The sequence below is a fragment of the Rhamphochromis longiceps genome, linkage group LG14 (genome assembly GCF_057381845.1).
Source record: "Rhamphochromis longiceps isolate RC_006_pf linkage group LG14, R_longiceps_female_GT1.1, whole genome shotgun sequence".
In the NCBI taxonomy this organism is placed as follows: domain Eukaryota; kingdom Metazoa; phylum Chordata; class Actinopteri; order Cichliformes; family Cichlidae; genus Rhamphochromis; species Rhamphochromis longiceps.
The window spans coordinates 32,865,471-32,877,858 of NC_140570.1; the positions used below are offsets into that span (position 1 = coordinate 32,865,471).

Sequence of the window (12,388 nt, forward strand, 5' to 3'; positions counted from 1 at the left end):
TTCAGCCTTGTATACTGGCAGAGAAGTGGTAGAAAAGGGAAAGGCTGGGAGTTGTTACTGGCATGTCTGCATCTCCAACAACACGGATAAAAAAAAAAAAAAAGGATTACAGTCGATGTTTTCTCACTGTTGAAGGATACATGTGTGATGTTGCATTGCATTGTTGGATTCTCAGACCAGTGTATTCACACGCCCTGAAAATCATAGTCCTCAGCCTCCATTTTTTTGTCTTTCTTTTGTTCTGTTCTCTAGCTAGCCCACACTCGTGCTTCCTCTATTATTTCATTTCTGTCAGAGAATCGCTCTGACTGCCTCCCCCTCTTTCTCACTCTTTCTTTCTTCATTCCCTCCTTTTCTCCCCACCCCTCCTCCCTCCATCTCTTTTCCTCCCACTTCCCATCTTTGCATGTGCCACTTTCAATTGTAGTGATATGCCCTGTGGCAAACTCTGCCTCTGTGTGCTTGAGCAGGCTTTGTTGGTAATGGCTGTTATTCCTGACGCGAGGGGAGGAGTGTAAAATTTCTCCAGCAAAGCCTTACGCCTGCATGCATGGGAATTGTATTGTACAATATTCTGGAACAATGCACCCCCCGCCCCCATCCCCCACCCACTGCATGCTTTCCATAGGTATATTTATAATAATTATCGGACATAAATCTTATCCTAAATATCTCAGTAGCTCTCCCGCAAGAAATTTAGTCTCCTCTTTTGCTCTTGCAAGTAATTTATCAGTGTTTTCCTGTAGACAGTTGTACTGTAATATGGATCCTGTTAGTATTGAACCAATTTCTTTGTCTCCGTGCAAAGATAGTTTTTTAAGTGGACAGAGAAATATGATATGGGAGGTTTCCCCTTCAGTCAGCTGATTAGATTATTGAGCATTCAGCTTCTGTTTGCGTACTCCTTCTAATCTTTATGTCCAGTAAAAAAAACCTCAAAAAAATATTATTAATAGAAACTAAAATGTTTAATGCTTCAGTCATACTTTCCATTATAGTTCACTTTGTAATTAGTTTTGTTATATTTAAAGGTAATGTAATGGTCAGTAAGGTTGTGTTTTGTGTTACTCACTGTTGGGTGGAAGTGAAATTTGTATTGTGTCTTTTGGCCCATGTGCTATGCCCTGCTGGTATGCCTCTCACCTCTAATTGCCCCATACTCCTCTGACAGGCCCTGGAAAGCGAGTTTGTGTCATGTCAGCTTCATCAGTGGATTGACCTTATTTTCGGCTACAAGCAGCGAGGCCCAGAGGCGATGCGCGCCCTCAACGTCTTTCACTACCTGACTTACGAGGGCTCCGTCAACCTGGACAGTATCACTGACCCTTTGCTCAGAGAGGTAAAGCACACGGACGCACACACGCCAACCCCTCTTTTTTTTTTTTTCTGTTGCTCAACATAACCACAACTTCCTGTCTCTATTTGTTCTGGCATGTGCAGGAGCTCCAGGAGCATTCGCATCATGCATCTGTCAGTCAAATGTTGTGTCATGCAAATGTACACCGTGAGAGAATCAGATAAAGATCATGACTCACTGCAGGTTTTATTTTTTATTTGTGTAATTTCCTGGTTACACAAACAGATTTTCTGGAATTATTAATACTCTCTCAGATAAACAATAGTCCTTTCATATCATTCAGCATTATCATTATTCACAGCTTGTCTTAACATCGTAACAATGTCCTCCTTTTTTTGTCATGTCGAAGAATACTGTCTGTCCTCGCCCTGAATCAGATCAGTGAATGTGACCTCACTCTTTGATCAATCACCAAAGGTCACTTAGTCAGTAGATGAGGGAGTGAATCCTCTTGTTCTTAACAAATTAATTGAATAACTACTCGCTCCGCCATACTACTCGTGAATAGCGTAATTGCAAGGGGAAAGGGGACCAGAATATGCAGCAGCTGGCATGCATTGTGGTACTTTCCAGTGTGAGCTCGTCTCTCCCTGTGATATCCACCATCTGCTGTCTGCAAAACAAGTCATTTATATACTGTCACTTCCAGGGGCGCCTTTATTTATCAAGTGACCACTATGCAAATCACCTGCAGAAGATTTGGCTGATCTAATTACCAAACCATATTGTGAAAGAGTTGGTTTTCATCATTTTGAGGACAATTTTAGATGATGCCTTGTTTATTTTGCATCAGATTGAGCTGGTTTTAAGCTGTCTTCCACCCTGGCTGTTGTTACCCTGTGAGATGACAGTACTGTTAGTTAGTTGCACATTAGGAAGCCTGCTACTCAGGCTCCCTAATTGCACCCAGTTGATGTATTCTCTGTTGTGACATGTATTGTGAATATATTTTGTGAAGGAGAAAGAAATTGGTTCAGCTAATTGCAACTGATGTAATGTTGATATGATGAGCACTAATTAAGACGAGCCTTCATACCCACAGTTCGGTTTTTCATTCCAGGTGGACTTTTTTGTATATTAAAACTCCCAGTAATCTCATGAACATGGTTTTTGGAAAAGTCGTCATGTTCATGCATTAAAATATATTTATTTTGTTTTATTGTATTGCAAAGTTGCAAATATGATTTTGTTCCAAGTAGAAGCCATGTAATTTGATTAAAAATCATCAATATTCTGCACAGTCTGAGAATGTTAAGAACATTTGGCAGGTGACTACCTGCTTCTGTTCCACTTCTGCCTTAATGAGTCGGTGAGGTGTGGCATGGAAGTGTGCCCAGTGAATGTCTTGCTTTTTTCTAAAATGTGGCGATTGACTTCGGGGTATTGATTCATTCTGGGCCTGACAGGTGAAGCTGCAGATCTGGCATTAGTCACAACAATTAAGGCATTTGAAATGTCAAGAAATTAGAGGTCATGAGAGATAATTTCCGCCTGTGTGTCAGATGAAAATGATGACACCCTCTGACATGCCGCTGGGCCTCTGGTTGAGGGCACGGTGACAGCTCTACTGGGCACACTGCCGGAACAGCAGTCCTTCACCGTGATGCTTCTCGTGACAGCGCTCTCTTACTGAAAAACATGACAGCAACCCCTGGATTCAGACCCCACTGTGTCACTCAGAAGTAAACAGACAAATTATTCATCAGTAGGACTCTATTCCTCCTCATGTCACTGCCCCTCCTGCCCCCTCTGATTCAACAGAGACAACAAAGTGTGCTATAGCTAGCAAATGTGGGGCTTTGAAGTAGCTGACATACTTTAGAGTGATTTCACTGTGATATTCTAATTATGATGGAATACATGTTTAAATGCTTGACCTTAATCTGTATTAATCAGCGATCATATAGGATTTAATGTGCATTATCAGTGATCATAGCTGCATTCGAAACAAACACATACTGGTGGACATAATGTTTGAGACATTTCTGCTCAGCTCCCAAGCTGTCACTCAAGAAACACCCCCAAGGCAATTCTTTATTTGTACTTAGGGATTGCAGATAAGCTTATCTTAAACAAATTTCCACAGGCATGTAAAGAATGGGCAGTGATGTTGTCACATGGGAAAATAACTCAGTTACACAGATTTTACAAATTCTAAATGGTACCTTCACATATATTTACATGGGTTTGTATGGTTTTGATGGGTTTTTGCAACCTGTTTAAATTTCTACTTAAAAGCAATTCGCCATCTGTAATCTATGGGATCTACCAAAAGGTGAAAGGTGCCGCAGCTTCATGTTTGCAGTTGCCACTGTGCATCTCAGGTGTCGTGACTCAGCACACGGTGCTTAGTGGGGCAATGCAAGGCCATGTCTGCAGTCTGTGTGACAGAGCTGTTGTGTTGCTGCATTGCATGAGTGCACTGGAGGATCCTCCATAGAGACTGCCACCAGTTTGGGGAGCATACAGTAGAGACGCAGGGAGCTGGAGACACTCACCTCTGAAGCCTTTTGCTCATAACACAATTAGATGCAAACAAAGTCAGACAGACAAATACACATGGTGAGTTATAACGGATGTTTGGTGCTCATCCAAGCAAGGTGGGTTTTTGCTGGGAGGGAAGATCATCCAGATGGCTTTGGCAATAAGTGTCACTTATCAGCCAAAAATCAAAGCCTGAAGTGACTTATACTAATGAACTACCTGTTAAGTGCTCTCCATCTCAGATCGAGATAAGTTTCTGACATACATCACTGAAGATTAGTATTTAAATAGCTGAGAGCTATTGATGTGTTTTGATCATATAGTGGAAGAACATGTTCTTGGGTTAACCTTCAACAAGTCAAACCCCCCCTGCCCCCCTGCCCCCATAACACAAAAACACATACAGAGACAAACTCTCCTGTTTGCACTTGGAAACTTTTGGTGTTCAGGGTTTTCTGAGGCTACCAAAATGGGGCTTTGCTGCACCCAGTTTCCCCAATAATAGAATCATCATAAAAAATATGTTGATGTTTTCCACATGGCCTTCTTAGCCTTTCTGATCTTTGTATCAAATTTCTCTACTTGAACAGACACGGTGACCCTAACCCCAAACCTAACCTTAAATAGCCATAATGTCAGTTGCTTATTACTTGACAGACTGCATTGTAAAGAAACCCCGACTAACACTTAATGATTGCCAAATGTGCTCCCCAACTCACGTGAAACTTTCACTACTAAGCGACAGAGCTGTGCAGACAGCGCCTTTTTTTTTTTTTTTTTTGGTGCTGTGGAAGATAGGAAGTGATCGGGGGTGTTGGGGGCGACCGTGTGGCTTGCAGGTGGCCTGTCCTAATTCAGTATCACCTCCAAACTTCCCATGCCACTTCTCCCACTGTGGCATGTGTTACCCAATGGGTCTTTTTGATAGTGAGTGGTGTGTACAGGCGGAGGAAAATGAGGGCTAGCTGCCCAGGCAGTCAGAAGGGCGGGCGAAAGGCTGAGCGATGTATGTTCCATTGTGCACAGTGGCATTGACGGACGTCTACAAGCTCCCCTCTGATGGTGGAAGTGGCTCCAGTCACATCAATCACTCCCACCGTGGAGTGCCCCACTTTCAGTCAAGCTCAGCAGCTCTTACTATTTGTTTTTTGCTCCCTCTAACTGCAGGCAAATTAGATCTAGTGTCTATTTAAATGGATTTTCTTTTTTAAATCTACTCTTTTAATGGCTGTTTTTAGGTAGTTTTCTAACATCACATGCATTTAGACTTGTATTTTATACCCCACGAATCATCTTTCATCAAAGTACCTTTAACCAAATTGCCCTGACCTGCTTGTGTAATTTTGTGGCTCTGTTTAATACATGTTAATGTGCATACACATGCTTTTACCCTTTTGTTTCAAGCACAATAACATCTAAAAGCACACCGGCTTGCTGCGGTCCTAGCTGGATGTCACTCCAGGTTAACGTTTGTGCAGTTGGGGCCCCTGCTCCTGGAAATGGGAATGGTTAACTGAAGCATGTTAATAGGAAAAGGCTTGTCTCTTCCATACTAACACTTGGATGACTCTGCAGGGTGAGGGGGGAAGGGGGAGCACCCAGGCGGATTGGGAGTGCACCCCTTTCCCTTTACCTCCCCCCTTCCTCAGAGGCACGGCTGAGTTAGGATTTGCTTGCATTGTCAAGTAACGCATTGACCCATCACTTTGATGCATATTGATTGTGACAGCCGCTCTCTCTCTCTCCTTCTCCTCTCTCTCTCTCTCCCGCAGGCCACAGAGGCGCAGATCCAGAGCTTTGGACAGACGCCATCTCAGTTGCTTATTGAGCCACATCCTCCACGCAGCTCCGCCATGCACCTGGTGAGAACAGCGAGCATGCTGGGAAAATTCCCTGCACCTCTGGTGGTGCTGGTGTGCATGAGGAAGGATGTGTGGACCTGTCCAAGCCCGGATGGTGTGTGTTAGCGTGAATGTGTTTGTAGGTACAGTAGACAGAAGATTGACAAGGAAGTCCTCAAATTCTCACTTCCAAAAGTTTCTTTGAATCTGATCTTTTATAACAGAAGATACATTTTTCAGAAGTCCTACATCATGTAGGTCACAGACCCTCAGTATAGCAAACAATCTTTTAGTTCCAGTGGTCTGCACTGTTCTGGAGCTGGTACTGCCTACTAGGAGTGTGGTTAAAATGGAATAGTGCTCTCTACTGGCCTAGTAGTGCCTTTCTTTATATTGGAAGCACCTCTTCCCTGTCCAATCCATGTAACAACCAGCCTTGTCCTCATTATCCTCACATGGCTCTCTGTTTCTCTCTCCCTACAAGAAACTTAAGACCTTTTAGGTCCGTTTTCTACTTTGGCAAATGTTGAGAATATTTTCATCACTTCTCTCCAGTTCTTTAAATGGCTTCCTGTATCAAGGATGAGACCTAAAACTGTTTCAGATCTTACAGTATTGCTAGTATCACTATGTCTGCCATTGCTTTTACTTCTGCTACACATGCAGAAGTCAGCATAGTAGGAAAAGGTAGGAAAAGCACATTGCAAACGTTTTTAAAAAGCCAGTTGCTTTTAGTGCTTTCCTTATGGGCCATTTTCTGATGTATGTACATGTATGCACCATCTCATACGTGCAGTCAATACCATCCCAGTTTCCCATGTCTACCTGTGTCTTAGTCCCTGCTTCCCATAGGGGACAGTGCATGAAACTCTCCTTTGTGTCTAAACCTAGTTTTTCCTCCAACCTCCATACTAATTGCCTCTTGCATTCTTTTTCTTTCATCTTTTCATATCTCTTCTTTTTCATTTTTTCCATCGCCTCCCATCCTGCTCCTCTTCCTCCTTCTCCTCCTCCTCTCCCAACATTGTACTACTCCATCCTTTTCCACACTTTGTCTTTTCTCTCTTCTACTCAATAGTGTTTCCTTCCACAGAGTCCCCTAATGTTCAAGGACCAGATGCAGCAGGATGTCATTATGGTGTTGAAGTTTCCCTCCAATTCACCCGTAACCCACGTGGCTGCCAACACTCTGCCCCATCTTACAATACCTGCTGTGGTCACTGTCACCTGCAGCCGCCTATTTGCAGTCAACCGATGGCACAACACCGTCGGTGAGTGGAGCTCAGCTCACATGCACAAAAGTGTGCCACACCACATGCCATACCTACCACAGCAGTGGCCCTGTAAAATCACTTCATCACCATCGCACACACACACACACACCAAAAAAACTACCAACTGCTCATAATAGAGCTGCAGCCAGCTGGCTATGGGAGAGGCTAGCACCTCCCAGGTAAGCTGACCGTGAGTGTTTCCACATGTTACTTCTCAGACATGTGTGAACAACATTACCCACGGAGCCAAACCCTGAGAATCGGCCTCACCTCAGGGTCAGAGGGCCAAAGCAATGGTTACTAGAAAATTAGGCCACAACTGCACCACATTCTCCTCACACATCCCCATCTGTCACTGTAGAAACACACAGACCTCCGGACCAAAGAGCCTGCTCTATGTGGCGGCTCTGGCTGCACCCACACTAATGAACACAGCTGCAGCACCCTTGCCATCCTGTTGGAGAGGAGGGAAATGTGGTTTGGCTTTTCAGAATAATTACGATAACAAGACCTCCATATTTTCAGGCATGTAGCTGCTTCAAAACTGGCTCCAGATATGTTCACATGGATGAAATATCTCCATTCAATTTGACACTCTGGGGGGGAAAAAAAGCAGAGTAAGACAGATGGACCTCCAATGCTTCCATCTCCTGGAAGATATCATGAATTAACTTGGCTCTAAAAGTGGAACAGGTGTGCGCGTGTGTGCAGATATGTCCATTGGTCAGAAATAGGCTCACATATCTGTCTGGATTCAGGTCTCCGAGGAGCACCCGGCTACTCCCTGGAACAGGCACATCACTTACCCATAGAGATGGATTCTCTGGTTGGTGAGTGAGCTTGAATGGAAAAAAAAACAGCATTAAACAAAAATATCTAATGGAGTTTTAGATCTGTATAAAATGGCACAGTCCTTAATTTATAGCTTTGCTTGGGAAATTGCTTGGGACATGTGTTATTTCTTTCTTTCTTTTTTTTCCCACAGCCAACAATACTGGAAGCAACAAGCGTCAGATCACAGACCTAGTGGACCAAAGCATCCAAATCACCACACACTGTTTTGTCGTGACAGCTGACAACCGCTACATCCTGGTGTGTGGCTTCTGGGACAAGAGCTTCCGTGTGTACTCCTCTGAGACAGGTAGGTTAGAGTGTAAACTCTATTTCCTACAGAGGTGTGCACTGATGTGTGGAGGACAGTGCTATGACGGTAATGATACAGTATTGTTGCTCCTCTCTCCTGACAAGCCTTGTAGAAAATGGGTGAAAATAATAAATAATAATGGACTGAAATAAGAAAAAAAAAGTTATTTTAAAAAATTTTTCTCCTTATTCTTATGTTTCAGTCGGCTTAGGTAACATTAATTTGTGTTGGTATGTGTGTATATATAAAAAGGATTAGCATTGCACCTTACAATGCAAGCACAGACTGTATGTAAAAGATAGGTCTGAAAAGTGAAGCTAGAGCAGAATTGCATTAAACTTGATTTTGTTCCTTTGGTTGTGAAAATAACTATTAAAGGCTCTGCAAAAGTTCTCCCTCTTCTCTCTTCACTTATGACCTTATTAAACACTTTCCTATTAAATTATGGCCCAGTCACTAATTTAATTTATTACTGCATGTTTATCATATTGTAACTTGTTATCCTATTTTGAGTAAAATCATGGTATGTACTGGAGAGTAGCTACCTTGTGACTGACAGGTTGCTACTGGATATGCATGCCATTTGTCTCAGATCCATCATTTGCCTCCCAAATCCAGTTTAAAAATGAAAAACAAGATAGCGATGTCTGAAATGCTATGGCTTCAAAATCGTGAGTCAAACAAAACAAACAAATCAGTGGTGTCATGGTGGCCACTTCCATATTTTATATATGCTATATAATTACAGGAGTTTGACACACTCTCTTTCTCTTTAGAAACACTGGGTAGCTTAAATAATCCATTTAAAAATGCTAAGGACGTTATCTTTTAAACGGGGTCATAAGCAAAAGTTTTATTTTGAAAAGCTGGTTAACCACTAGATTAACTTTTACAAGTATTTATTCACTAATTAATAAATTAACTCTCTTTACTGAAGTGACAGCATTCACAGTACCAGTTGTAGCAGTCTTTACATTTCTGGACTTTGTCAACACCGAACTCATGTACAGCGTGTATCCACTTTAGGTAAGCTGACCCAGATAGTTTTTGGCCACTGGGACGTGGTGACATGTCTGGCCCGATCAGAGTCCTACATTGGAGGAGACTGCTACATCGTCTCTGGGTCCCGTGATGCTACGTTGCTACTATGGTACTGGAGTGGGCGGCACCATATTATCGGCGACAACCCCAATAACAGTGAGTAACCGTATCCAAGTGCCACGCACTCGCATGCATAACAAAAGAGGAGAAGAACTGCCCTCTGGACATGTTTATAGTTAATTATGCCATTTCTTGGTTGTGAAATGAAAGTCTGTAAAGGTAAACAAGTCTAGTATTTTTGTTTGTTTGTTGGTTGTTGTTTTTTTTTTATTTTAATAAACTGGTGAAAAATATTTCTATTCTATAATTAGATTCTACAATCAAATCCAGAGGAGTGACGGGGGACGATCATTTATCTGCACCGAAGCTGTGATACATTAGTGTGATTCATTACATTGAGATGTGCTGCTTTCAAGTAGAGGACTCCAGATGTCTTGGCATTCATAATAGTAGACCCCAGTGTGTGATTTCTGCTGCTCAGTTCATTTAGTTTCTCATTCGCACTGATTGTCTTGTGTTTCAAACAATTAATCACAAAAGGAACTGTTACAGTACCATGCAGCAAGCAGAACCATATATGGTGTGGAATGGGGAAAAAACTGAAAATAAAGGGGGGGAAAAAACTGTTTTTATTTTATTTTTGGATAACAATGCCGTGTGTGTGCCCTAAAAGATCTCGTGTTTCCAGTCGTCTCAGATTCTAGGAGCTCTGAATTAGTCGTGAGTGTCCTTTAATTAACTTCACTGAAGCTCCGACAGTTAATTAAGAATTTCAGCTTGGATGCCTCCAATTAGCAAGGGGCAATAGCACTTGTGTTACTGCAGCAGGAAAACAGTATTCCCCTGATATTCACACTACTTGTGCTTACAATGCACCTTTAATGGACAGGAGATAAAAGGAAGCTATGTAGCTGAAGCACAGGGAGCGGAAAACAATTAGGATGCAGCTGAGAACTTTTAAACTTTATTCTTATATAAATCTTTGAGCCACTAATGATCATATTCAAATACAGATGAAAGGCATTAGTCTTGACAAATTAACTACTACCATCTTTTCATACCTTTACAATTAAAGGCCCCAAATTAATGCCGTAAAGCAAAACAGCAGTCCTTTGTATCCTTATTGACTGTCTCAATGAGCGATCTTTTCCAAGAATATCATTCTAGTGATTTCATGCCTATTATATTTTCTGTAATGCTAGTAAAAGGTTCTGTGAATATGTAGCAGCAGCTTGCCGGATCATTACTCTATCATCTCGCAGATGTGGCGTTCGCGAGGAAATTGATTTCACCCATGCCTCAAAAGCCTGCATGCAACTTCTATGTCTAATAATTAAAATAACTTCCAGCTCAATCATGGCCATGCTCCTCAGACTCAGCCCATCACGCTGGTTGCAAGGAGATATTTGCACCAAGTAATTGTTGTGGCTGAATCTAGCTTGTCCCAAGGGTTCAGGCAGGGTGGGGGGGTTAGTTGGTACAGGGTGATTGAATCTTTTGTCGGGTAGGTGAGCTCCTTTTTCCCCCGGAGGCTTTTGCTGACATTTGTCCTATTCAGCCCCCCTCAGCAGCAGGTACTGGGACTGACAGCACTGCTCAGGTCCCGGTCTCTAAGGGACCGTGTTGCATCGATCACAGTCCGGCTCACTGACTGGACTGCTGCCGCGGCTATAGAAGCAATATGCCGAGGTGGTGGTGGTGAGGTCGAAAGTGTGTCAACATCATCTATCAGGATGGTGCTGTCATCCAGTGAATAGGGAAAGTTTGACGGAATTGGCTGAACTTTTAGTTACATGTGGACACCAACAGTCTCAGTTGTTAGTTTGACATAAGTTTGGCATGAGCAGCTGGGGAAAAGGTGATGACTACAGTAAAGGCCCAAACAGAAGACTTGTTAGCTATCACAAACGTGTAAATATAAATTCTATATAAAAATATCCTTTAAGCAAAAGAAATACAGAATATTAAGCTTTGTTTTTTAAAGCAACTAGAGATTCTCAGTTGTGTTTTGTCATTTACTTTAAGTAGAATTTAATGATTAATTAAAGAGATTTAACATTCTACGCATGATATAATTTAATTAAAAGTTCATTCCCTTCTTCAGCACTATTTAGGGAAAGGTTTAGTGGTGTTTTTTTTTTTTTTTTTTTTTTTGGTGATCAGAGCAATTCAGAAAGACTCCCGCTTTCATCGTTCTGACACTATTCGAGGTCGGCTCCAGGTGCCACGAAACACCCCTCACTAACCTCTCCCCCGGCCATCATCAATCATGTGACACACAGGATCAAATCAAGTGCCTCCCCTGCCATCCCTGGGCATCCCTTCATTTACATAACAATTCACATGGACCTCCCTGCAAGCAGATGTATGTCACAATCACAGCGATTGTGTTTATATGATTTCATTGTCTTATAAATGTGCTCGGTGACAGCGCAAAAATACTATGTACTGGCCGGTAAATTACCTGCAGCATGCTATTCACAGGATTTTTGCAGTCACACATCAGATTTAAAAACAATTAGCCAAGTCATTTGTTTTGTGACATTGTGTGCCTTTTTGTCCTTTAGGTGACTACCCAGCACCCCGAGCAGTTCTCACGGGTCACGACCAGGAGGTTGTGTGTGTATCAGTTTGTGCAGAGCTGGGCCTCGTCATCAGTGGAGCTAAAGGTCAGTGTGCTTCTTTGTTCTTCCGTGTCACATTGACTGGACAAAAAAAGGTGACATCAGGTACACCAATAAACTGGAACAACGGTGCTCGTGCATTAGATGACCATTTGATTAGTGACCACCTCCAAACCAATGTTTATCCAGATGACAGATATGCAGTCGCTTCACAGAAATTGACTATTTTTATAGATTCTTTACATAAGCACAGGTTGATCACATGTGCGTTCTGGTTTGGTAGAGGGTCCGTGTCTGGTCCATACCATCACAGGGGACCTTTTGCGGGCTTTGGAGGGACCAGAACACTATCTGTGCCCACGGCTCATCTCGGTTTCCAGCGAGGGCCACTGTATCATCTACTATGAGAGGGGACGCTTCTGCAACTTCAGCATTAATGGAAAACTGCTGGCACAAATGGAAGTCAATGATTCCACCAGGGTATGCCAACTTAAAAAAAACATCAGTATACTCCAGGAAATATGCATTTTTTTTCATCTGCAGTTTTAAAATGTTTGGAGATA

The 12,388-nt window shown here is 42.4% G+C and overlaps 1 protein-coding gene across 1 annotated transcript in view; it reads left to right on the top strand.

The window, feature by feature from the left end:
• Window positions 1-12,388, top strand: part of nbeab (neurobeachin b) — a 118,867-nt gene that overhangs the window by 103,188 nt on the left and 3,291 nt on the right. Inside the window, exons 23-30 of the mRNA XM_085380895.1 lie at window positions 1,172-1,339; window positions 5,614-5,703; window positions 6,761-6,953; window positions 7,715-7,786; window positions 7,942-8,097; window positions 9,127-9,297; window positions 11,769-11,870; window positions 12,109-12,305. Coding sequence (XP_085237021.1) covers window positions 1,172-1,339; window positions 5,614-5,703; window positions 6,761-6,953; window positions 7,715-7,786; window positions 7,942-8,097; window positions 9,127-9,297; window positions 11,769-11,870; window positions 12,109-12,305 — 1,149 coding nt within the window. The remainder of the gene's footprint in view (window positions 1-1,171; window positions 1,340-5,613; window positions 5,704-6,760; window positions 6,954-7,714; window positions 7,787-7,941; window positions 8,098-9,126; window positions 9,298-11,768; window positions 11,871-12,108; window positions 12,306-12,388) is intronic.